Source organism: Trichosurus vulpecula, chromosome 2, assembly GCF_011100635.1.
Source record: "Trichosurus vulpecula isolate mTriVul1 chromosome 2, mTriVul1.pri, whole genome shotgun sequence".
NCBI classification, from domain to species: Eukaryota; Metazoa; Chordata; class Mammalia; order Diprotodontia; family Phalangeridae; genus Trichosurus; species Trichosurus vulpecula.
The window spans coordinates 63,742,460-63,769,978 of record NC_050574.1 but is presented as its reverse complement, the minus strand read 5'-3'; the positions used below and the strand labels follow the sequence as shown (position 1 = coordinate 63,769,978).

At 39.6% G+C, this 27,519-nt stretch overlaps 1 protein-coding gene across 9 annotated transcripts in view; it reads right to left on the bottom strand.

Annotated features, from left to right (window-relative positions):
- Window positions 1-27,519, bottom strand: part of EPB41 (erythrocyte membrane protein band 4.1) — a 193,975-nt gene that overhangs the window by 51,669 nt on the left and 114,787 nt on the right. For all 9 annotated transcript variants that reach the window (XM_036745672.1, XM_036745677.1, XM_036745676.1 and 6 more), the window contains exons 7-12: window positions 26,191-26,409; window positions 17,463-17,550; window positions 13,570-13,722; window positions 10,809-10,906; window positions 8,790-8,962; window positions 1,211-1,422 (exon numbers count right to left, since the gene is read on the bottom strand). In XM_036745672.1, coding sequence (XP_036601567.1) covers window positions 1,211-1,422; window positions 8,790-8,962; window positions 10,809-10,906; window positions 13,570-13,722; window positions 17,463-17,550; window positions 26,191-26,409 — 943 coding nt within the window. The remainder of the gene's footprint in view (window positions 1-1,210; window positions 1,423-8,789; window positions 8,963-10,808; window positions 10,907-13,569; window positions 13,723-17,462; window positions 17,551-26,190; window positions 26,410-27,519) is intronic.

Here is a 27,519-nt window from a genome sequence, read left to right as displayed (position 1 = left end):
GAATGGCTTCTCTTCATTGGTGAGGCAAATCTTAAAAATTAAACATATAAATGGCCTTTGTTTTATGAAATAAACATTCTCTGGAACTGTTATATGTATATCAGATTATTTTTAAACCATTTAAGCTTTACTACTTAAAGAACTTCCACTGGGAAAGCTGTGTATTGTAAAGAATCTTGTTGTAAATCAAATAATCATTTAATTTTGTAAATTTGGACTTTCACATACTGGCTTTTTCCATCAAGTGGATACATACAACTTATTCTGAAACAGCCGTGCAGACTCCAACTGTATAGGTGTTTTCCAGAATTAAAAAGGAGCCTTTTGACATTTTTCCCCCTTCCTTGTTACTCAGCTGATGGTGTTGATACAGAGGTCCACAGACATGGAACACTGCATATAATATAAGGTTATTTTGATATATTGATTGGTTTTGCTGGAATTTTTCTTCCTATTTTTCTTTCTCTTATTAGAATATTGTGTTATAAAGAATGTCTTCCTAGGAGGGAAGAAGGGGAGGTATACAGAGAGGACATCTAAAATATGTAAAAATAAAAGACAGCAATAAAATTTTTAAGGAGCTCTTTCTCTGGGGGACACAATTATGTCAAAAGAAAAGAACAAGAAAAGTGATAAGGGTCTGATGACAGGTGGAAGTACAACTCGAGAGAACATCAGTTTGGGAGTCAGTAGACCTGGGTTCCAGTCCCGGCTCTGCCATTTACATGTCACGAGAGAATGGACAAGTCACTTCATCTCCTTTGGCCTCAATTTTGATGTAATAAAACTATTAGACAACAGCTATGTAAAACGATGGAGTTATATGTAAAATGAAGGAGCTGGACTAGATCAAGGTGCTTGATCTGAGAATCAGCTTTTTATATTTTGATAATCACATCAGTATACATTTTATCTGATATATTCAAAATACTATTCTGATAATGGGTCCACAAACTTCAGAATGCCAAAGGGATCCGGGACACAAAAAAAGCTGAAGAAGCCCTGGACTAGCCGTCCTCTAGTATTACTTTCAGCTCTAAAACTCTGAGTCAGATTCCTCCTCCTTACATCCACTGACTCAAAACCCAGTAACTCCACCTCACCCTCATTACAGAAAAACAAAGAAAGTGCCCAGAAAGCTCATCAGTTAACTACAAAGAGCACGGGGACCAGGAACTCTAGGGAAACACCAAACTCGTGTAACAGATACCTTCCACACTTCAGTGGGCTCTGGTTCCACTTGCTCAGGTGCCACTTCTTCCTTTTTATCCTCCCCCTTCACAGTTTCCTTCTGCATTTTAGACTCTGTGGGTTTCTTGCCGTTCGAGGTGCCAGGGAAGCTGGCTTCTGGACCATGGCTCTGAGCGATGGCTGGTGCCGAGGTAGGCCGAGGGCTTCGGTCTGGTGTCTCTACTGCTCCAGCTGGACAGAGAGAAGAGTAAAGGTAAAAGAAGGCAAGATTCACAATGCCATTTCAAAAACCACTGGACAAAGGAGCCATACTCATGCTATGTTGTAGTATGTATATCCAAAGCTTAACCCATCTTTTCACCTGAAATCAGTCTTTTCTTCTTACCCTACCTCTGTGTCACTGGCAGCTTATCTAGTCATTCAGGCCTAAAAACCCATTCATCATTGACTCTTCTTTCTCCCTTACCCTCACATCTAATCAGTTGTCAAATCCTGCTGTCTGGCATATAGTAGGAGCTTAATAACTACTAGATGACTGACTACTGATTCAACCTCCTCCCTCTCTTTCATGTGTAACAGTCACATTGCCACCACTCATTTGGGTCGTTATTACTTTTCACCTCAACTACTGTAATAGCCTCACCTGGAATATTCTAAAAGATTATCTTCCCGCCTCCAGTTCTCCCCCTTTCCAAACCTTGCTTCGCTGAGCTGCCAAAATGTAGCCATATTCTTTCCCTTCCCAGAAACCTTGAGGGACTCCCTATTGCCTAAAGGGGGGAAAATACAAACTTTGTAGGCTGGCCACTAAGGCCCACTGTGATCTAGCTCTCCCCTATCTCTCCAGCATCATTGCACAGCATTACTCCCATTCACATGCTCTGTACTGCAGCTAAAAGGAACCACTAACTGTGACTGTCCTTTACTCTTCCATCTCTATGTATTCATGCAGAATTTCTTAGAATGCACTCCCTTATCACCTGTGTCTGCTAATATTTTTTCTGTGTTCCAAACAGGCTCTTAAGGCCCAGCTCAAGTGCTACTCCCTCCATAAAGAGACAGACAGCATGGCATAGTGGATGTGGAGTCAGGAAGCCTGGGATTGAGACAGGGTTCAGATACTTATAAGCTGAATGACTACTGACAGTTCAGTTTCCTCAACTGTAAAATGTGGGTAATAACATTTGTTCCAGCTACCTCAAAGAGTTCTGAGGAAAGCACTTTACATGTCTTAAGGCACAACAGGAACATAAATTATTATTTTTGCCCTCCATTGAAAAGTAACCTCCCTGTCCTCAAACTTTCCTAGAGCCCCTAGTCCCTATCATATTCTACCACTGAATTCTTTTTATTTCCATGCATGGCATAATCTCCTATTTCACTCTAAGCTCCTTAAGGCCAGGAACTATGTAGTTTTTCATCGTTCAATCAAACAACAAGCATTTATTAAGTGCCTACAATGTTCCAGGCACGATGGTGGGTATGGGAGATACAAAGACAAAAATGGCCCCTGTTCTCAGGGAGCTCAGTCTATCAGGAGAAATAACACATACAGTGCAGAGCCCATATTGGATTGCATGCCGTCTTGGGGAGGGAGGGAGAGAAAATTCAAAAACTTATGGAAGTGAATGCTGAAAACTGAAAATAAATAAATACAAAAATGATAAAAAAGGAAAAAAGAAAATCAGAAGGCACTGGACATACAGTTAATGGGATAATAAAATGAAATTGTAGCTTAATAAAACTGAGTGGATATTGACATAAAAAAAGAAATAACACATATACTACTAAATAAATGCAAAGTCACTTTGCAGGAAGGAGTCTACTTACTATTAGCTTGGGAGAGGGGAGCAAAACCAGGTAGGAAGTGATGCTTGAGCTGATGTTTGAAGGGAACAAGGGATTCCAAGAGATAGAGATAAAGAGAAAGTGTACTCTAGGCTTGTGGCAGAAACTAGTACCAAGACATGGAGATGGGAGAATGCTAGGTATCACCAACATTAAGTGGGCCTATTTGGAACACAGAGCGTGTAAAAGGGAAGAAGGTGGAATAAGCCTAGAAAGTTAAGTTGGAACCAGGTAGTTAAAGAAGTGTTTTAAATGCCAAAAGAGAGGAGAGTTTTCGACACTTTACCCAACTGCCTTGCACATTTTGTACCTAATAAATATGTGTTGAACTGAAATCCAGGTAAAGTCCTATCATCTGATTTTTTCCCAGAAATATTCTTGGACTCGTTAGGGAAGATCTTACAGGCTTTATAGATTTAGGTCCCTCCTAAGAACTGCTCTGCCCATTTACAGCATTCAGAACTTGCTTAGGCTTTTGTATTCTACTATGCACTATAGCTAGTATATAGCTAGTATATCTAAATAGATAGATAGATACACTTATATACATTTCTCTGTGTGTGTGTGTGTGTGTGTGCGCGTGCGTGTGCGTGTATGTGTGTGCGCGTGTGTCATATTCCCTCTTGCTAGATTATAAACCTTAGGAAGGTAGGGATCATGTTTGATTCATCTCTGTCTCTAGAGTTTGTCAAAATGAAGTAGATTTCAGACAACATCTTCTAAATCCCTACTGATTTCCAGGGCCTATAAATGCAGATACATGAACCAGACTCAAAACTCCTTAAAATGCAACATCTGGCCTTACTTTGTTTTTAAAATAGCACGAATTTGAAAACTTCTAGCGATCACTCCTCCCAAGGGACAAGGTCAGAACTGGATGAAACTTTTCTGGCTCTTTTATCATCTCTAAGAACTCTATCCTTTGTACCCTGGAACATCAGACCAATCCATTCTCAATTGTACACCAGGGAGAAGCTGTGGGGCATGGTTTAAGGAAGATGAAAAAAAGTACAGGCTTAGGATAGCAAGATCAATGGCAACCCATAGTAGCAGAGTGGAAAGGGACCACCTCTACTTGACCAGGAATCCTTTCTACAGCTTCCCTGACAATTCTCCAAGCTTTGTCTGAAGATTCACAATGATGAGGAACTCATAATCCTCGAGGAAGTCCAATACACATTTAGGAATCCCTCCTTTTTTGATTTGGCTCCCAGATCTTTTACCTATCACAATCTCTCATCCTCGTTTGATTTAATTTCCAGTTTCAAGGACATAATTAGTTAAAATAAACCATTTCCGTGTGTGTGTGTATGTGTGTGTTTATGATTGTGACTTATTTATCCTCAGTCTGAGAAATTAAATACTGCACTCCACTTAAGTGAACTATCCAAATAGATGAAACAATCTTTAAAAATGACAAGATTTATTTTGCTTTATTTGGAAACATCATAGGTTCATAGGAAATCTCTCTAAGACATTATATAATTTTGTTATTCCTTAAAAACAAGACAAATGAAACCATTTATCCTTAAGAAATTAAAAATAAAGCCTTACAAAGGATGTCAAGTCCATCAAGACAATAAGCATCTATTAAGAGCCTACTATGTGCCACTGGGGATACAGAAAACAGGCAAAAACAATCCTTACCATAAAGGAGCTCCCAGTCAAACAAATATATACATATAAGATGAATACAGGATAAATTAGAGATAATCCCAGAAGGAAGGCACTAGCATAAAGGGGAATTGGAGAAGGCTTCTTGCAGAAAATGAGATTTTTGTTGATATTTGAAGGAAGTGAGGAGACAGAGATGAGGAGGAAGAGCATTCCAGGCTTGGGGGACAGCCAGAGAAAATGCTCACAGTTAGGAAATGGAATGTCTTGTTAGAGGAACAACAAGGAAGCCAGTGTCCCTGAATTGCAGAGCATGTGGACAAGAGTAAGGTATAAGAAGATAGCAAAGGGAGGAAGGGGTTAGATTCTGAAGGACTTTAAAAGTCTAAAAGAACTTTATATTTTATCTTGGAGGAGACTGAAAGCCACTGGATTTTATTGAGTAGAAGGGTAAATAGGTCAGACCTGTGAAGATCATTTCAGCAGTGGAGTGGAGGAAGGATTAGAGTGGGGAGAGATTTGGGAGACTAAGCAGAAGGCGTTTCAATTGTCCAGGCATAGGTGAAGTGGGCCTTTACTAGGGTGATGGTAATGTCAGAGGAGAAGAGGAGGCATAAAGGAGAGATATTACGGAGATAGAAATAACAGGATTTGACAGCTGATCAAATATGGGGGACAGCTGAGAGTGAGGAGTCAAGAATGAAAGTTAGGTTGTGAGTATGGGTCACTGGGAAAACTGTGGTGCCCTTGACAGTGATAGAGAAGTTTGAAAGAGAAGAGAGATTGGGAGGAAAGATAATGAGAGTTCAGTTTTGGACTGAGATTTCCCATGAATCTATGATTCTTTCAAATAAAGTGAAATAAAACTCAAAGCTTTTAAGGGTTATTTCATTTACTTGGATGGTTTACTTATTATACTTAATTTTCTTACACTGAAGAAAAATAAGGAGAGTGAGTGAGAGTGTGTGTGTGTGTGTATTGACTGTAAGACGTCTATGGTACACCCAGTTCAACGTGTCCAATAGGCACTTGAAGGCAGGAAATAGAAGTTCAAGAGCAAGGTCAGGGCTGGATAAACAGCTGTGACAATCATCTTCATAAAGATTTTAATTAAATCAGTGGAAGCTGATGTGATCACCAAGCAAATAGTATACATGGAAAAGAGAAGAAGTCCCAGGACAGAGTTTGGGGGGGAACACTCAGGGTGAAAAGGTGTGATCTAGATGAAGATACAGAAAAGGAGGAAGAGGAAGGTGGAGAGATAAGAGGAGAATCAAGAGAAAACAATGTCACAAAAACCTAAAGAGAAGAGATTCTCAAGAAGACAGTGAACAACAGTGTACAAGGATGTAGAGAGGTCAAGGATGAGGATTGAGAAAACACCATTACATGTGGCAATTAAAAGAACACTGGTGCCTTTGGAGAGAGCAGATTCAGCATAATGAGGAGGTCCAGTTGAAGAATTCATAGAATCTCAGAGAGAATTTGTGCTTCAGATAATAGCTAAACTAGATAACTGCTAAGGTACCTTCCAATGCTAATTTGATAAGTCACAATAGACAAAGAGGAGAAATTAATAAAGTTCCTCAATGATATAGTGGAAAAAACAATGGATTTAGGACCCAGAACTCCTGTGCATGAGCCCTGTCTTGACCATTTACTTTTTGGTGTCCTTGGGTAAATTATTTAACTTCTCCAAGCTTCAGTTTCTTCATTTAGAAAATGGGGATAACACCTATTTCATCAGATTGCGAAGAAATGGGATAACGTAGGTAAAGAACATTATCAACATTAAAGCACTCCCTAAATGCCACCTTTATTAATTCAAAGAGACAAAGAGAAGAATTTTACAAAAATACTCAGTGGTATAACAGAAATAGGAATAAATTGAGTGAGAGGCCCTGGAATTTGAGTTCCCTCTACTACTTACTACTTCCTGACCACTGGCAAGCCACTTAACCTCTCAGTCTAAGGCTCAGCTTCCTCATCCATGAAACGATTAGAAAGGTTGTTGGCAGGGTCAAATGAAATAATGGATCTAGAGGTCTCAATAGCTGCAATGCATTTTGTAAATGTAAGCTGTCACTTACATCATCACTATAGATACACAACATCCACCTTTGTCACTGTCCTCACTCATCAAAGAAAATCCAACAAATGATTTCTCAGAAAGGTAGGAACCTACTGTGCCACTCAGTGAGAGACTGCTGAGTTCTTACAAGTCCCTGTTACTCTAGGGTGACTGTCACTGCTGCTCTGAGCCAGACAATGTGGTATAAGAGCAGATGGCAGACCCAAATCTGTCAACACAGAGGAGTGTGACAAAATATTTTGCTTCACAGTTGTATTAAAAGCATCATCGTACATGTGTATCCACACCCCCTCCCAATGTTTTAATTCAGTTCTGTCTGGCATCATAGTAACATGGTCCATGCTTTCACCATGTGTTATTTTAACACATTGTATTTGGTTTTAATCCAGGACTAATATCTCAGAGCCAAGTTTTTTACATCTTCAGTATTACTACCCTAGCACTCGGTGTTCTATGCAGAAAGAGAGCGCTATGATATGGGAAGGGGTATTTGATAGAGAGAGTGAATTGAGAGAATGTTTGAAAATGCCACTTCATGGACATCTAACTTGTTGAAGCTACCAATGAAGATGGTAACTTGAGCCCTAAGCCATTTTCATAAGCAGAAAGAGAAGTCCCATCCAGCTTATTACTTCCAATATATATAACCTCGTGTAGTTTAAGTTCAGAAGAAGAACGAGGAGTTGAGAGCAGTAGTCTTTAGGTAGTTCACTCCATGGCACTGACAGAGAGCTAGAAATTGCCTACATGCACCTAATAACTGACAGGAACAAACTGGGAATCAAATAAGTGGATTTGCCAACACCTAGAAAACAGGAATATATGCCTAATCATACCAAATGACCTTTCTTCACTTGGAGCTGACAGCACTCTTGCTTTACACTGCTCTAATGAGCTAATTACATATTAGTTGATATTAGTTATTTGTTTACGTTCGACTATCAGACTGCTACTTCTGTATCCTTGCCTTGTCTTGCACTGACTGGCCTACTTACTGGTCTTCACACACAACTGTCCTTTCTCCTGCCTCTATGTTTGTAATGATTGTTCCCTATGCTCAGAATGCCTACCAGAATAAAAAAAAAAACAATCAATGACAGCAATCCCTTCAGACTCCAATCAGTGGGGAAGCTCCAAGGGAAAGAGGTAGGACAAAAGTCTTCTCTGCCTTGGGTAAACCTCTTTTCCACTCATGGGTGACTCATCAAAAGTGGTAGAACCAGAAAAGGGGCAGACAAGCCTCTAGGAGAAGCTTCTCGATCTGCTATCTGATTACAAGGGCTCTTCATTATGCTGAAGGTCTTCAATCATAAGTAGGAACTGTTTCATTCTTTGTATTTGTGTCCACAGTGCCTGGCATGTAAGAGGGGCTTAATAAATACCTGCTGACTAAATCAATAGAATATTTCTGAGGCTCTGCCTCCAAATACTACCTAGACCCTTTCTTAGAGGGTCTTGTTGAAGAAATCCCTGGAGGTATTCAGAGAGAGGTGCAATGACCACTTACTCTGTCACAACTGGGCTGTGCCAAGGTTCTATGGTATTTTAAAATACACCATACCTAGAAAGCAGGTATCCGCTGAACCCCTTTCTCATAGTATTATTTAGCACAGCACAATATGTGGGCAGGTCTTTTAACAGTCTCTCCTGCTCCCGTTATTGCTTTCAGAATATAAAAAAGGAATTGAGAAGGGGGGCAGATTAGACAGGGTAGCAGAGGTGAAGTGGAAAGAACCCAGGACTTGAAGGTAGGAGAACAGGATTGTAGTTTCAGTTCTGCCACTCAGTAACTGGCTATGTTATTGTGGATAAATCCCTTCGTCTCTGGGCCACAGTTCTCAGTCTGCAAAGTGGGAGGGCTGCACTAAGTGATCTACAAGCATTCTTCCAGCTCTGCAAATCTGAACCTCTAAGGTCTCTTCCAGCACCAAAAATCTATGATGTCATGAATAGAGTTGATTTGTAGACAGCTGTCATCCTTTTCCTTCCCTTTAGTTATTAAGGCAACGAAGAAATAAAGAAAGGAAGAGCACCCAGTACAAACCTCCATCCAGGCTCCGAGAGGCCCGTTTGCTTGCTGTACGCTCAAAGTGTGGTGCAGGCCTGTCAATAAGAGCACTGGCTTGTCTGGTCTGGGCCTGAGTCCGGCCACTGTAACGAAATTTGGATCCTAGGGCTAGGAACCTGCTCTTGGGAATGGTTTCCGTGGATGTTAGTCTGGAAGAGATACATACACACACTTAGCTTCCTGATTTCAAGAATCAACTATTGTACGGGCAGAATATTTCAAGAGAAAAAAACAGTTCACAACATTTCTCACAACAACTTGAAGTAGGCTAAGAAAAAGGTTATCAAAGTAATTATATTACTAATTCTGGCAGTTCTCAAACACGCTTTTATTACGGGTCTGTAATATATGAGAACCAAGAATAATCATGTTAAATGCCCCAAGCTCAAGTAACACTCAAGATATAATAATCTATCAATTCAAATTTAATAAAATCTTGTACCATCTACACATATACATACACATTTTTATTTATGTGTGATTCTTAAGTGTTAATTAGCCAAAAAAAGATAAGATTTGAAAGGGCGGTATGATCTAGTAGGAAGAACACTGTACTTAGAATTCAAGACCTAGAGTGAGCCCTAGTTCTGTCATCTGCCACCTGTGTGACTGTGAGCCAGTCATTTAACCTCTCTAAGCCTCTAACAAGTTGGGACAACAATACCTCTACTAGGGAAAGCACTTCGTAAAACTGCAAAGCACTATGTGAAAGTTAATTGACATTATTATTGGGATCTTTCCATTAGGCTACCTAATCTGACTAGGGTTTAAATAAAATAATTCCTATGGGCAGGAAAAATAATTTAATTTAGCACATATTTCTCTCCTTTCCATAATTTGAAATAAATGACTAAATTATTGCACATGTACTCCCATTGACACGACAGGCTTATTTAAATATTGTTCTACAAAACGACCAATTACCTACAGCCAAATTTCACATTATAACACATTAAAGTATTGCATTCTTCTTTACTATTCTTCCCTCTCTTTTCCGAAACCCTACATTTTTCTTGGTTGGATTAAAACGAAAAAAGATAGGACTATAAAGGAAAGAAATCAATAGCTAATATCATACCCAGAATGGGTCCAATGTTTGCTTTCACAACTTATTCTGTAATGGAAATTGAAAATAATATATTTTCCCCTGTATTTCATCCTTGTCCACTGTTTCTATGGAGATGACTAGGATATGAATACATAAAATGGGATAATAACTAATAATAATAATGTAGATAATATCTACCTCCCAAGGTTTCTGTGACAATCACATGAGATCATATCTGTAAAGTGCTTTGCAAACCTTAAAGCACCACATAAATGTTCACTTAACAGTAGTAGTTATACCATTCACAGAAGAGGAGCCAAGTGAGGTCTCCTCACTGGCTTGCCTGCCTACCCCCATGATGGGAGGCAGACTCTCTCTGTGTGTAGAAAAGCACTAGAACATGATCTCATGAAAACTGAAGGAAAAAAAAAGCTTTCCTGGCCTTTTCTGATTCTCTAGAACATGGGCTTCAGGGCCAGGTTCTCGTAAAGTTTCACTCTCAGTATGCAGCAAACACTAGGTTCACACAGTGTAGATTTCAAAAGCCACCCGCAGAGGAGAGAAAGGTTAGTGGGTAGAAACCTTCATGGCTAACGTACACTAACTAGTACCTCCTCCCTACTGTTTCCTAGTCCTGCCTCAGGACTAGAGAGATTGTTACTGAGCTCCCAGGAAAGAAAGGGAGCCCTCTTCTTCCACCCACTCATAGATTACCCATAGAAAATATTGAGGCATGTCTGCCTGAGTCTGTTCACTACTCAAAGAGGAGAATTTGGATTTATTTTATACTACTGAAGATGACCTTACCCAAGCTGGATAGAGTACCACCCAACCACACAAAGAAGCATTGTGCCAGCATTTAATTATTATCTGTCGAATTAAATTACAAGAACCGAGTTTAAAAAGAGAACATTTAGCCTTGAGAAATACTTAAGTGAGAAATATACCTGAAAAATGTATGATGCTCTACACATACTTTCCATAATTTCTTAGCTGCTCGATAACTGGGAAGTTTGAATCCAATAGTACTTTCATACTGCTCATGCTATTAAAAACAAACAAACGAAAGATCAGCTATTGAGTGCCCTCATAAGAACAGTTCTGTATCCATAAAAATATAGGATTCTGAAGGCTTAGACTGCTTCAGACACAGATCATCCCAGAACACAAGGCAACACCACTAGCCATACCAACTAAGCTGGAAGGACCTAGTCCAACCCATACCTAAATGATAATTCCCTTTGCAATATCTCCAACAAGTACTCACCCACCTCACTGAAAAACTCCCCGGCATTAGAGAACTCACTGCCTCCTAAGACAACACATTTCATTTTTGGACAGCTTTTCTTTACCTTAGCCAAAATTTGGCTTTCTACAATTTCTACCTATGTTTCCTTAAAATAAGAACCTTTGAAGGAAAAAATGTATAGGTATACAGTGGAAAATGTGTTGTTAGATGTTATATTAAGGTTTTAAACTCAGGACAGATTTTGGGTGGAAAGTGTGGGCTATATTTGGACCAATATGGCACTATTAAAAAGAATGTTATCAGTCTGGGGACATAAGACACCACGTGAAAATTTTAAGCTTGCTATAAGTTAAGAAATTTACTGAAGGGAAAGCTTTTTTCCAGACAGGATATCTTTTTTAAGACAGGATACTTCTTTCCACAACTATAAAGTTAAACAGCATGATTTATTTTTTGTCCAAGGGGGAAAAGCTTCAATTATACATTTTATTTCAGCTAATTCTTTTAGGTGGGTAGGAAGATGGGCCGCTAAACAGATCAATTGTAGTCCTTCTTGATGGTTAGGAGAGTGACTATTAACAATTATGTGGATTATCTACCAGGGGTGGGGAACCTGTGGCCTTAAGACCATATGTGGTCCTCTAGGTCCTCAAGTGCAGCCCTGAATGAATCCAAACTTCATAGAACAAATTCCCTTAAAAAATGGATTTGTTCCATAAAACTTGGACTCAGTCAAAAAGCTGCACCCAAGGACCTAGAAGGAGGCTGCAGGTTCCCCACCTCTAACTCTGCATTTTTCTTTTCTCTTAGCCTTGTTTGTTTTGAGACTACCTGGCTTCACTCAAAGACCAGTGCCGGGAAAACTTGGTGATTCTCAGAATCACTCATTGTAATTACTCATTAGCAATTCCAGGGATGGTATCAAGTTAGGAAATCCAGAATAAAGATCTAAATCAGGTTCCTTTATTTACATGTATAATATGTATGTGTGTATCCCCTTGTTCCATTAACATATGTATTGAAAGGGTGGTTACTAATGCTTTTCATTCCACTTTCACTAAAGGTACCACCCACATCATGACTAGATGAAAGAAAAAAGCTGTCTAGCCTGCTTCTGGCTTCTTCCTTCTCTAATCCATCTTATACAAAGAGAATTTTAGGACCATCTGTCATTTTAATTATGGGACTCACCTTTTCAGAAAGCTAAGGCTACCAAATGCTGGATTTACTGAATTGTGTTAAATTATGCCCTATTCCAAGTTTTTCAGTATTTTAACTATCTACGTAATGTCTGCATATTTGTTTTTACCAATTTAACAATACCTAGACACAAAGACAAGTTCAATTAGGTGATGAATAAATGCTTTAATGACAACACAGTGTGTTAGAATGGAAAAAAGCACTGGGCTCTGAGTTAGGAATCATAGGTTTTAGGCCTGGCTTAGTCACTCACACCAGAAAAGGTCTTTTAGGACCTCAGTTTACTCACCTGTAATATAAGAGGGGGCGGGGTGGGGTGGGGAGACTAGATTCTCCAAGTCCCCTTAGGGCTTTTCATATTCTATGAATCTATGCTTTGCCCATTATCACTTTATCTTTCTCAGTGCCTAAAAGTGCTTTTTTAAAAAAATCATACTAATACTGAGCTAGATTGAATCTAAAACTGTAATAGTTTTTTAAAAATACTTTTAAATGTTTGAGTACTACACAACAAATACAAAAATCCTCACATGTTAGACCACTTTTCACCAGCAGGTGGTGCTACATACAAAAGAATGAGTCATTTACACTACAAGCTGAGAACTGCCCACAAAATAATACTAGGTCATTGGGTATGTGACTTCATACATAGTTGTATCAAAGCCAGAAGCAATGTGGCTCTTCATAGGAGTTCAACAGGGATACAACACTAAGTTAGAGTGACTAGGAGAAGACTCAAATACCCATGAAAATGAAGGACAGCAGAATGATGAGAATAACTGCAATTCTTAAGTAATCCCCAGTTCGTGCTTAGCATCAGTGGCCACCATGTTTTTACCAGCATAAGCAGGAAACAAAACTGACTAATCTGTATTTCTTAGAACAGTATCTGCTACATAGTAAGGCTTTAATAACAGCAGTAGAATGGGCAGTGTTTTCAGTGTCAGAAGCTTTGAGTTCAAATTCTGCCTCTGCCACAGTACTATCTCTTTTGCTTTCCTTTTCTGGGCCTCAATTTCTTCGTAAGTAGTTTGGACTAGAGAATCACTACAGTCCCTTCCATTTCCCAGTGAGATAGCCAAAAGGCCAGCAAGAAGGACAAGCAAGAGAAGCACCAAGGAGGCTAAGCATGTAATGAATAACCAGCTCCTGGATAACGAACTCGGGGTGGGGGAGAGGCCACGGTGAATCTGGAATGGAGAAGCCTCAACTATGCTGAGCCTATGAGTAGTCTGAGGGGAGAAGCAAGGACCCCGTACCTCTCCAGGCCGAATCTTGATAAAAAAGCTGCTACGCTTATAAGAAATCTTCAGCACTTTGGGCCAAGGAAAGCGGTTAATTCTCAGCTTGTCTTTGTAAACAAGAAGGCCACTGGAACACACTCCCAGTATGATGTCCACTCCCTCCAAGTCCTGAAAGAGTAGCAAATATCAACAGCTTAAACTTCCACAAAAACCATTTATCTATGTTATACAAAAGTGTTTTTCCTAAAATGCCATTTGGACCAAGTCACCCCATTTCTAAATAACTCCCAGTGGTTCCCTATCACCTTTAGGATCACATATAAACTCATTTGTCACTTAAAGCCATTTGCAACCAGGCCTCATCCCACTGTTCTAGCTCTATCATACATTATTCCTCTGCATGCACTCTATGACCCAGTCAAACCAGCCTTCATGTTATCTTGTCACACATACCACCAATCTCCCATCTCCATGCCTTTGTCCTAGCTGTACTCCTTGCCTACCACTCCCTCTTCGGCTCTGCCTCTTCAAATGCCTGTTTCTGTCAAAACAAAGGTCAAGAGCCTCGTTCTCTACAAGGTCTCGCCTAGTCACCCCCTGACTGTTAGTGCCTCCCCACCTCACCCCATTATCTTATATCTGCTTTGTACATTTTTTTAATATCCTTATATATGTGTATGCTATCTTAACCAACAGAAAGCAAGCTTCTTGGGGGGGCAGGGACCATTTTGTTTTTTCTCTGAAACCCTAGTTCCTAATGAGTACCTGCACACAGTAGATCCTTAAGTGCTTTTGTATAGTTGGGTTTATTCTGTATATGTTTATATATTTATATGTTAACTTCTTAAGGGGATGTAAGCTCCTTGGGGGTAGGGAATGCTTTTCTTTTGTCTTTCTATCCCCAGTGCCTGGTAATGTATCTGGCATAGAACATAATATAATAGTTAGCATTTTATAGGGCTTTAAGGTTTGCAAAGTACTTTACAAATATTTTCTCATATGATCCTCACAACAGCCCTGGGAGGAAGGTGCTATTATTATCACCACTTCACAGATGGAGAAACTGAGGCAGACAAAGGATAAGTGATTTTCCGTGGGTCACACAGTTGGTAAATGTCTACGACTGGGATTTGAACACAGGTCTTCCTGACAGCCACCTAGCTACCTACACAGCAAGTGCTTAATAAATACAAGTTGGCCTGATTGAAAAAGATGAATGCTACCTTCAATTCTAGACCTCCAAAAACCATAGGCAAACTTCTAATAATCTGCAAGGAGATGGTGGTGAAGGGTCAGAGTCTATGATTTCATCAGTGTGAGGAACTCCCAGGGTTTAAACTCTCTCCCCACTGCTAGAGATCAGCAGCTCCCCCACAATTTAAACTCTTAGAGAGCTGCCTGGGGCAAAAGCCCATGTTCTTCCCCATGGTCACACAGCCCACATGTTACCAGAAGCAGGTTGTGAACCAGGTGTTGCTGACTTCAAGGCCAGCCCTTTCATATGTGACACCATGCTGCCTGTCATTTCTGATAATACTTCCCCTTACAGCTTGAAATACTGACTTGGCAAAACCACAGTAGAGATATACACAACCACAGTAGTTTGCATAAAGCAGGAGCTTACCAGAAGAATCTTTTACTAATAATAGGAAGAGATTAAACTCAAGTTTCTATTTCACAGGAGTAATCGGTCTACAGAAGAAAAACTCTGAGGATACACATCACATCCTCAGGAACCTGCTGCCTGCTCACAGCTTGAAGACTGTGAAAGCTTTTGTCATACAGGGTGTCCCAAAAGCCATAGTAAATGCACAGCTTTAAGCTTTAATAGCATATCATGCCACTAAATAAATTTAATAACTATCAATACATCCTGTGTACTCCAAGCAAGTAGTAATACTCCATCAATTTCTACCTTTTAAATACTCACACATCTCTGGTAACAACACTAAGTTCACAGCTTAAATCATTTGCCACCAGATTCAGCTCTTCATTTCTTCACTCGGCAAACATAATGAATGCCTAATATAGACAAAGTTCTGTGCAACAGATTGTGTTGGGTACAAACATGAATAAAGCAATTCCTGCACTCAAGGAGTTTATATTCAGGAAGTGCAGAAAATAAAACACACACACAAATATTAAAAATGGCTCAAATTCCTAAAGAATTTTAAAGATTACGAAGCACTTTCTCTCTACAGCAAATGCAATAATTTAAATAGTACAAGTGTTACCATCCCCAGTTTTCAGATGAAGAAGCTGAAGAGGCTAAAAAAGAGGACATGTCCAGGGTTACTCAACTAGTCAGCACCAGAGCTGGGCCTAAAGTCCAGCCCACCTCAATGCCAGGTTAGTGCTCTTCCCACAATGTGATGTTGCAATAATACAAAACAGAACTTGGTAGGTACATAAACGAAGCACAAAGGGCTTTCTCCAGGGGACCCCGAGAGACTCAGTTCTGCCTCTTGTCCAACAAGATGTTGACATATTCACATATCTGACCTGCCAAATGGCTTGAGAAATCATTGTTACAAGTTTAAAAAGACAATGATAAGAAGAAAGTATTCAATTTCAGAAAAGCAATGTGGTGAAACCAAAAGAACTCAGGACTTGAAAGCCAGACCAGTCCCAACAGTTAACTGCTATAAGATCTTAGCCAGATTACTTCAACACTTTTGGCCTCAGATTCCTCCGCTATCTAATGTACTGGTCTCTACCTCGAAGATCTTTCTTATTCTGGCTTACAAAACATGCACCATTTATCCTAACTGCCCTGAGTGATCTCTCACAGGAATAAAGCTCATCAAACTTTTGGGAAAATAAACTAGTTTCAGTATTCTTAGAGTTGGCAAAGACCCTGAGTGTCACCTACTCTGAGCTACTTGTCATTATAGATAGTGTAAGATCACTAATTTGTGGAACGGAGGCTTTTCATCACTTTTAAATACAAATATAACTGTCTATAAAGACACGGCCACCAGAGCAACACATCATCAACACTACATAAACCAAAGTATTGCATCTCTTAAGGCTGTAATCTTTTTGGCAGTGGGGATTTAATCATATATAATGGAGAAAACAGTGGATTTGGAGGCAATAAGAAAAATCTGAATCTGGGCTTCACAAGTGGTTACCTGCCTTACTTTGAGCAAGTCATTTAACAGGGATGGCGTGGAGAACAAATGCATTCTCAATTCTGCTTTTTCATGGGGATGTGTGCTTGCCCACCAACCCTGAATACAAGCCCTCTACGTCTTAGGTAGTTTTCATCACCTTTTCTTTGGACTCAATGAAGTTGTTCTCAGGATGACAGATACATAGTCTAGTCAATCACTGGAATCATATTCAAAGCTTAGTAGGAACTGTCAGAGTTTGCACTCTACAAATGTTAAGAGATTCTTCAAGTACCTGGGGCCCCTCTACAAATCAAGGGATGAGAGAAAGACTTTATCTACAGGGTTTTGTAGCAGTGAATAAACTTATTTGCATTACTTTAAAAAAAATTTTTATTGCTGTCTTCTCTTTCTATATCACCTATCTTGATATCCCTGTGTATCTCTCTCCCTACCACCTATAGAGAGCCATCCCTTATAAGGAAAATAAAAGGAAGAAAACCAGCAAAAGTAACCAAGATTCAAATAAGTCTGACATTCTACGCATTACAGGCATGTTCATACTGATAATACTAATTAGGGCAGTATTTTCAGATATAACTTAAAACCCTAAGAGGCTCAATCCTCTTCCTCAGGTATCACAGTACAAAGTAGGGAAGACATTATGTATGGAATCAGCCTCCACTCAGATATCTGACTTACCTTACTACATTGTAAGTTACCTGAAGGATCATGTCTTATTCCTTTTCATAGCTTGCACATTTTAGACACTTATTAAGCCCAAGTTATCCTTACCTTTGCTTTATGAAGGTCAACTCCATACATGGACAGCTTTTTGGCATTCTCAAGAAATTCCAGGTCAGCTTGGGCTGGAGTCATAGACCTTTAAAGAGAAAAAAAGGCGAAAAATTATCATTTATATAATGAATAATAATAGCTTGAATTTATATACTGCTTTTCAGTTTGCAAAGCACTTCACAACTATGTCTCATTCAAACTTCATGACAATCCTGTGAGGTAAGAGCTATTTACTATCACAAGTTATAGATGAGGAAACTGAGGCCCAGAGGTTAGGTGACTTGTCCATATAGCTGGAAAGAATCTGAGTCTACATTTGAACTCAGATCCTCCTAACTCCAAGTTAAATATCTTATCTACTATAGCAGTCTGACTACACATGAGCTCTTTTTCAGGTAAAGATATCCAGAGACATAGATATCATACATACATATATACATACTCCCTCCACTGAAGTCTACAAAAATATTCTGCAAATCTTAAGCACTATATGAAAATGAATTATCATTATTACTACTCTAGTGCCTCAAAGTGGTATGGGAGTGACCCCTGGATCCTCAAAAGCTATGTCCACAGAACAGAAATGTTGGCAGTGCCTACCCAAGCTGACAGAGGATAAGAAATGAACCACTGTTCAAGGACCAGCCTAGCTAAGTATGCAGAGCTTTTAAGTAAGAAAGCTGTATACCAGGTGATAAATTTCTAAATCACAGACACACACAGTATTGAGCAACACTACGGTATGGCTGGGTTGTGATCTGCATCAATGGAAAGAGCACCCACGTTAATGGAGTCACATAGAGAAATAGAAAATTAAATCTATCATAATAGGATGATACCATGAAGCGGTGGCTTCTTGCATAACAAGAATTCTAAATTTAAACTCTAAATGAATTCTGAAGGACTGATATTTTTAAACGAATCTTTGGTATCTTTTGTTTTTATCATCATTTATATTTCTCATGCTGTACCGTCACCCATCTTCTCCCTCGCTCATAGTAAAAGAAAAAAGAAAAAATATCTACAAAACTAACCAATACATCAAAAAAGTTTGGCGTTATACCCACTATCCCACACCTATAGTTCCCCACTTCAAAAAACAGGTGGAGGGGAGATATTGTCTCATATGTCCTCTTTGGGGCCAAAGTCAGTCATCATCATTTCAAAGCATTCAGTATTATTTTGTTTTTGTTCCTTCCATTTACATTACTCTGATCATTACAGATACGTCCTTTTCCTAGCTCTGCTTACTTCTCTTTGCATGAGTTCATGTAAGTCTTCCCCATGCTTCTTTTTATTCAACACGTCAATCATTTCTTATGGCACGATAACATTCCATTACATCTATGGCTCCAGTTTGTTTAGCCATTCCCCAACTGATGGGCATCTACTTTGTTTCCAGTTCTTTGCTATCACAAAAGAGTGCTGCTATAAATATTTTGGTTCTATGGGGCCTTTCTTGTCATTGTCCTGGAGGCATATGCCTAGCAGTGGAATCTAAATTTAAATAACTGGAATTTTCATTAGGGAGAGATCTTTAAAAAGAATGCTGACAAGTAACTATCCTGCAAGAATCCTTTTTTTAAGATGACACCTACTAGAGGATTTCCTTAAAGCTTACTGACCCCTATCAGTCCTGGCATAGACTCTACTGTACCACCTTCCAGTGCTTCTTCTTGCAAAGAAGGCAAGCAAATTGAATCCACTGAGGGCATTATGCAATTTCCAATATCCTCTTAGCTGCCTTTTATCTCAATACTCCTGAATTGAGTTATTCTGGGAATTAAATGTGAGGGCAGCTGAAGTTACTTAACAGGACTCTTAATGGGGGCAGGCTGGATGAAAGGGAAATTTTCTGGTAACAGATGGTATCCTGCCCACTGATCTAAACAAAACAACTCTGGTTAACAGAAGCAGCCAAATAATGGGGCCCTCTCTCCTTGCTATTAAGATGTCCTCATTAGCAGGCAAATACTGAATTAGATTTGTTTGAAAACAATCAGTCTTATTGTATAAACACTCCACTTTGACAGTCTTTGCTTCCCCTCTGTCTGTTTCCTCTCAGCTGCAAAGTACGCAGGAGCCTCTATGTTTTTTTGCTGTCATGACAAAATCATCACTCCAGTGCAGTGCAATTCAAACCAATCAAATATAATTTCCTCATAACAATAATGCAGTCACTTCCCCAAGGAAAAGCTATGTAAATGACTGTTTCCCACAGGACTGCCCCAAGCTATATAAAGCAGCAGTGGCCTCTTCCCTTAACCAGAAAGTCTCTACCAAACCCAGCTGTCTTAACTCTCATTAAAAAGAACAAAGTGTTCCCAGAGAAGGAAACGGAAAAAACCTCAGGAGAGATGCATCAGATTTACTAATGACTTGGCCACCCTGAATGATCTTCCACCACATTCCAAGGGATTATACCTGGATTTTATTCATTTATTGACTACAAACAAAAGGTGCAGAAGGGAAAATGATATATATATATATATATATAGGTAAGAAGAAGCCTAGGCTGTGTGTCTTGTCCATTCCAATACAAGCTATGAAGCTAACCAAAAGTGAAAAAAGGTATATTTTTGGTGGGCAGAGTCAAATTGTGAAACGCAGCATGGTGTACTGGAAAGACCCCTGTACCTTGAAGTCAGAAGACTTAAGTCCAAGTCCTTCTTGCTCTATTTACTAGCTAGCTATGTGACCTAAGGATTTACACCTACCATTAAGTACCTTTGTCCCCAGGGCTAGGGCTCTCTCTAGCTGGAAGAGTAACTGGGATGCCAGTGATGCCCGACAACAGACAGAAGAAGCAGAAGAAATGCTAAAGCAAATTGTGCAGCTGTGATATAGGAGGAGGAGAAACTGTGTAGTGACTTGCACTGAGCGTGTGATGTTTGTATTTCTAATACCACTGAGTGACTGTCATCTGCAATCTCCTTCCTGCATTCAGAGAAGAGACTCAAAGTACACCTCTCTACTCTCACGTTGCTAGGGAGAATATGTGTCCTAAAGGAAAAAGAAACAAGGTTTCAATGGACAAAAAAGGATCTAAGATGTAGGGCCCTTTATCAGGATTCTTGAAAGTAGGAGAATATTATACATAAAAGAAAGGAAAGGGAACAGTTGTATGATTAGAACCTCTTCCTGAATGGGTAGGAGCTGGATGCTTTGAGGAGGAAGAAGCTGCTTGACCTTCAAAGAATGATACAGTATAGAGACACAGAAACCATCAGGTAAGAGATCATCCATCAAGGGTCCAGTCTTGACTTGTTCATGAATTGGATATAAGTGAGGCAGAGTTGCACGAAGTCCTCAGCCTCACTCTCTCTTAAGAGTCACTTAAGTCCAGAGGCAAGACAAAACTGGCCTGGGACGCAATGGATGACCTTGGCATCTTCAATGTGTGGCCAAGCTCTAAGTGTTCCACAGCATCTGCTTTAGCCGCCTTCATGGAGGTTGGAACAAATTGTTCTTATCCACCCATTCTACTGAGGGAAGTCTTCGGATGCTTGGGAGAGATATTGTCCTAACTCACTGACAGGTTTGTGGCCCGTCTCTGACTTTCAACCTGCTTTAGCCTGTCTGCTGAGACTGTTTTCCTGGGGTTTGGCTGCTGTGTATGCTACAGCTTCCTGAAGCCACAGGTGAGAGTCGAGTGCCAGGTGGACACCAAAGGTGGATGAGCAGCCCTCACAGCAGAGGTAGTGGTCCTCCTAAATACCCCATACAATATCCCTTACTCATGGGGTGAGACAATATGTAAATAAATAAGTACATAGGAGACACATACGGAATTTGGAATGGAAGCTCCTTGAGGGCAAGGACCGTCTTTCTGCCTGCATTCCTGGTGCTTAGCAGACTGCCTGGCCCATATTAAGTGCTTAATAAATGCTTATTAATTGAAATAAAAGAGAACATTCCAAGACATAAAAGCAGATAACTTCTCACTTTCAGTAATTCATGTCAGCACAAATGATACTGCCAGAAGGAACCTAAAGAGTATTACCACCATTTATGAAGTCTTGGGCAAGAGACTTAGGCAAAAACCAGAGGGGTGCAGGATGTCCTCTCTTGACAAATGAAAGCATGGGATGCAGAAGAAAAAGATGAACTTGGGAAGTGAACAGCTGGCTACTACAGTGGTACTGAGAATAGGATTTGGACTTCTTTCAGAACCATGGCTTAAAATACAAAGTTGACAAGTTCCAGGACAGAGATGTAGCATACCTAACAAAGGCTGTTAATAATGTATTTATTGAGTGTCTTGAAAAAGTAATCAAAAGAGCTTTAAACTAAAATGAATGGAGCTGGAAGAAGATTGCCTGTGCTCATCCTCTCACACTAGTTACCACAGAGGGTAGCTATATTGAGATACACAGGCATTCATAGGACACAAAATCCAAGAAAAGAACCAGTAGTAAAATTCCATGATCTTACATGTTTATACATAAATGCCCAAAGTTTAGGCAATAAGAGAAACTGGAAGTCTTAATGTAAGGGGAAAAAATCTGATGTCACTGATATCACTGAAACTTGGTGTACTGAAACCTATGACTGGTCCATGGCTCTGGATAGGTATACCTCATGAAAAGAAATAGGATAGGTAAAAGGGAAGGGGTAGGTAGCACTGAATAGAAAGAAGGTAGAGTCATGTGAGGAAATCCAGGAGTCAGAGGAGGAAGCATGACAGAATATATGGATGGAGGTCAATGGATGGAGAAACAAATTATTTTGTCACAAGTATGCTATAAACTACCTGAACTGGAAGAGAAAACAGATAAGAAATCTGAGAAACAGATCACAAGCCAGGCACAAATGCGTGATTTGTCCAGTCATCTGCAGGTGTTTTCTCTCTGCCTTTGGCAGAAAAGCTAACAACTTCTTGACTCTTCCTTAATCATAATGTTTTATTTCAAAAGGTAGAAGAAACAGTAAGTGTGAACTCCATTCTGGATCTGATTCTCACTGTGAGTGAAACTGCTTGCTGGAGTGGAAATGATGGGAATCATGGAGGTGAGCGGCTACTCCCTCCCACAGTGTGTGACTGAGGAGAGGAAATCCAGGCATAGTCCAACATGCACCCTAGATTTTGGCAAAACTGATGCAGAGGACTAAAATGGTTATATTTGGAACTCACCAATCAATTTAAAGATTTTTCTAAAAGAAATCTAAGGAAAATGGAAGGAAAGTTAGGTTACTGAGGATGAATATAAGAACATGGCATAGCCCTGTAAAAAATAGTGTCAGAAGTGCTAAAACTCATGAGCTGGGGCTGGTGTGGGAAGCTAAGGACAAAAAAAGGTGGGCTTTTTTGATTTGTTTTTGTTTTTTTACAAATTGTACTGAGAGAAAAAGGAGGCTCAAAGAAGCATAGCATATTTGCTTGGGTAGATGGGATGATACTAACTGACAACAGAGAAAAGACAGAGCTGCTCAATTCTGATTTTACTTCTGCTTTTTCTGCCTTTGCACTAGAAATGACCAGGGGGAAAAAGACCAATAGAGAGTTGATATCCAAGATAACCTAGCTGCCCTTGATAAATTTAAGCCATTTGGTATAGGTGAACTACATCCTCAGACTTGAGATCTCATAGAGCATTTGTTTTGCTCCTTTTTAATGACTTAGTTACTTTATATCAGAATATGTTTGTATGAGAGTATATACACCATATACGTATCCTTGACCAAAGGTGTAAAACTTACCATGCTATATTGCCAGTGACATTCTGCCAAAGCAGATAGAAATGTAATTAGGGAATATTTAACAAAAGAAATAAAATACAATAGAACATAGATAATATTCATATGTAGTTTTCTAAGTCGGTATGTCTCCCACAGGGAACTTTACCTATGGATTAATGGTACCTCTCTATTTTCTAAAATTTTGATACCAGTGTCCTAGACCAGGAGTGGGGACATATGGCCCTCTACGTCCTCAAGTTCTGTGAAGTTTGGATTCAGTCAAAGGGTCACACTTGAGGACCTAGAGGGCCACAGGTTCCCCACCCCTGTTCTAGACTATTAGTTCCATGGTGGCCACAGTCTATTTAAACTTTCTAATTCCTCTAATACCTACCACATAATATCTAAATGTTGTTGAACTGAATTGGAGACTAAGCAGAGATCTTTGACTTTAAAACTGCTATCTATTCCAAGCTATAAATTATTTTATCTATTACTAACAATCTTAGAACTGGAAAGAGCCACAGAGATCATTTAATCTGAACCCATCATTTAACAGATAAGGAAACTGATACCCAAGAGGAAGTGACCTGCTCAACTTTGAATGGGTAACTGACTCACTATCATTAACAGTTTACAGACAACACTGAACCGATCTCCTAACTTCAAGTCCCTGGAGTTTCTTCTACAATACTATATGCTCTTAAATTTACTTTGAGACTATAATTTATAGCTATTACAATAAAGATTTCCTTTCCTGGTGATAGCATTAACTTTTAAAAGATCAAGGTGACTTCTAAGACTGGAAAATAATAGAGCCCGGGAAGAGGTTAGATGCCTTTGGAAGATTTCAGACCACCAGGATACTACACCTAGCACAGTTAATACCTCATTCCCTGCACAAAGTGATTGAAAGTTCCAAAAGTACCTAAGGAGGGAGCCTTGGCACAGACTATAGCTCACTAAATAGAAGTTAAAATTACGTTTCACCGTATTTATTTATTTGGGACAAGTGGGGTTAGGATGAAGTCACTCTGAAGTATCCAGTGTTTGCTGACAGCCTTTTAGCAAGGTTAGTTGATATTGCTAATTAAGGACTTTACTTCAAATAATTAAGAAGAGGCAACTGACAAGTTTACATACCTTCCTAGTTCTCATAAATGGAAGGCAATTAATTTTAAAGCCTGATTTGCTAGGGTAAGTTTGAAGTGTTAATTATAGTTTCAAAGTGCCCCCTGGGCATGGAGCCACTAGTAAAGGGTCCACTTACATAGGCTTCAATCTATTTTCCCTGGAGAAGGATTGTATTTTTCACTACAGACTAGAATGCTTCTTATAGCGTCTTTGCCCAGGTAAACATTTCTATGGGCTACTAAAATGCTGTGTCCTGTGAGATAAGCTGGCTGCTCCCTCCTTACTTTTTCTTATCCTCCAGCAAAACTGTGCAACTTTGCTGCCTTCCTTAGTCCCCTAATCTCTTCCCCCATCCTATACCTTCCTACCTCTAAAGTCTTGCTCACATTGTTCTCTGTGCTTAGGATGCTCTTTCTCTCCCACCATAATGATCCCCACCTCTTGATAGGTGAAGAACATTACTGAGAAGATACTATGGCCCTGGACACAACCAGTAGAAATACCATCTTATAACTCACATCTGACCACTGACAAACCTCTGGTAGAACCCAATAGCCCCAAATTGCAGATTTCCCCCAGGTAATGTTAGTACAGAGAGAAAAGGGGAAAGTCATATCAAAAAAAAAAAAGAAAGAAAAGGTAGCAGGTTAAAAATTGCCAAGGAATAAAACATAATTCAGGTCCTTTACAACCTTATCCACTAAACACTTGTTCTTTCCTAGGTCTAAAGCTGTCTCCATTATGTCACTAGATCCATTGTTTTGGTTTAAAAAAAAAACCCAGTTCTTTGGTCTATCTCTAAATGGTATCAAAAAAATATTTTTAAGGATCCATCTGCATGCTGAAAAAAATCTGCAGTCAGTGGGTCTTTGTAGGTCTCTGACATCATTCATTCACTGGCACATTTCCAGGATGCCAACTATATATAAAGCACTGTGAGTGAATATGCTGAAAAGTGCTATGTAGCAAGCTCATTTTGGAAAGCAATCTTGGCCACCCATTTTGGGAGCAGAAACAGGATCTTGAAGTGACCCCATCAAGGGCACTGTTTGGGTGATCCTATAAGACATCTGTCCTACTGGGCACCACTTAAAATGATCCCATTTGGAACTCCAGATTTGGGCTACACTATTAATTGGGGGCATTCCAGATAAGGCCCACATTAATAGAGTGTTCAAACACATTCCACTGAAAACACTTACTCCATATGGTCGCTGAGGCGGATAAGTAGGGTTGTGCTCAGAGAAACTGAAACTGAGCGTTACCCTTCTCTGGTCACTGAGGGTCTCTTATAATTTAGCCACTCAACTCATACCCACATCTGTTAGTCCCAAATCCAGGTGTTCAAACTCAGACTAGGACAATAACTCAACTCAATCCACGCCACAGCAAATCACTCAGACAGCACAGTGTAGAATTTGGTGAAAGACAAAAAGTCAAAACAATATGGATAATTAATGTTCCCAATCTCCCTAAGATTTAGTGAGGAGATGGAAAGAACAGTAGAGGCATCAATGAATTAAATCAGAACTGAAACTGAATATTTTGAGTATGCTAGTGATTACTGAATCTCTGACTCCGTTTCTAGCCTCTTCCAGAATAATTTTGGTCTGTCACAAAGTCACTGGCTGAAAGGGAAGAAGTTCAAAAGAAAAGATAGCAGGTTGAATAGGGATGCCAGGAATCAACAGAATAGAGAAAGTCTCCTATCTTTCTCTGCGAAATAGATTAAAGATACTAATCATCATGTTAACATTTGAACAGTGTTTTTCCTCTATGAATACAATGTACTAATAAGATATAATTTAATAATTTGAAAATGAGATAAGAAGAGATCAAACAAATACAAGTCAATCACAATCTAGAATTCAAATTCTAGGAAATAAAGACAAGACACTGGGGCCATATTTACCTATATGACTTATGAAGTTCCATGACCTTCTCTTCAAGCTCTTTGGTCTGATTTGGGGCCAGTTTAAACTCACTAACATAATCAGCACCATGAAGTTCTGGATCATAGTCTCCCAATTCAGACTGGACAGTGTAAGAACTCAGCAGAGCTAAAGTGGCAAAGGAACAGGGCAGTCGTCCTGTAACAATGTCCTGCCGAAGCTGAAGACATAAGTAATACCTGCAGTCAAAGGGGAAAAAGCAGTATCACATTAGATACTCTACAGCAAGAAAACAATCACTTGGCAAGATATGGGGAAATTAAGAAAAATTGTTTTCCTAAATAGCTACATGGCTTCTTTTACATAAAAAGATGCCACCAGGGTCCCAATGAGGAAGCCATACCCTTGGGGTGATTCTTCCAAAAGTAGAGACTCCCTACCCTCTCCCTACCTCTCCTCCCGAGAGATGGCCAGTGGCATAGAGGAGGGCCCATACTATGTACTACTGCATAGAGAATCTTTTTGTACGAATATGAATTGACATGCATGCAGATCTAAACCCAGGCTTAGTTTAGTCTGTTGGGACAAAGTTCTCACAAGGCTGGTTCTGTCAATCATGTTCTAAGCATCTGAACTAACCAGGGGATAACGAGTGACTGATATTAATATCAGTACAACTCACAAAGTGCTATACATACGTTATTTTATTTGATCTTCACCAAAACCCAATGAGGCAGGCTGGACAGGTATTATTATCCCCATATGAAACATAAGGAAACTCAGCTAAAAGCTGAGCACATACATGTGTGTCTCTGGGTACAGAAAGACACGATCCTAGATCATGCTTTGCTCAGGGAAAACAAACAATAAAAAGAGGAACCTGAGTAACCTCTGAATCAGCAATAGACCCTGTTAATCTAAAAGATTGTTTTCATCTCTTCCCAAAGATTCAGAAAAATACCACGAGGTCACTGAAAACTCAAACCTCTCCAAAATGAAGACGCTAAAAAGAGATTATTGGAGTCTCTGTGAATTATTTTTTAGACAAGAGATAGAAAGATGCACTACTGTCACAACTTTGAGAGGCAACTACCCTCCAAAAAGAGATACCCTGAATAAGTTTTGCAGACAGAGGTATGGTATACTATGGGCGTACACACTAAAGATGACCAGGTGAGGCTTTAGGGTAAAAGTCATATAATGACTGCATAGCTTCGTACAATTTCCCCAGAATATAAAGTCAGGGGAATTTTGGAGCTGGAGGTGACCTTTGAGAATGCCTAGTCCAAACCTTTCATTTCATAGATTGGAAAACATAAAGAGGAAGACACTTGTCCCAGCTCACATCA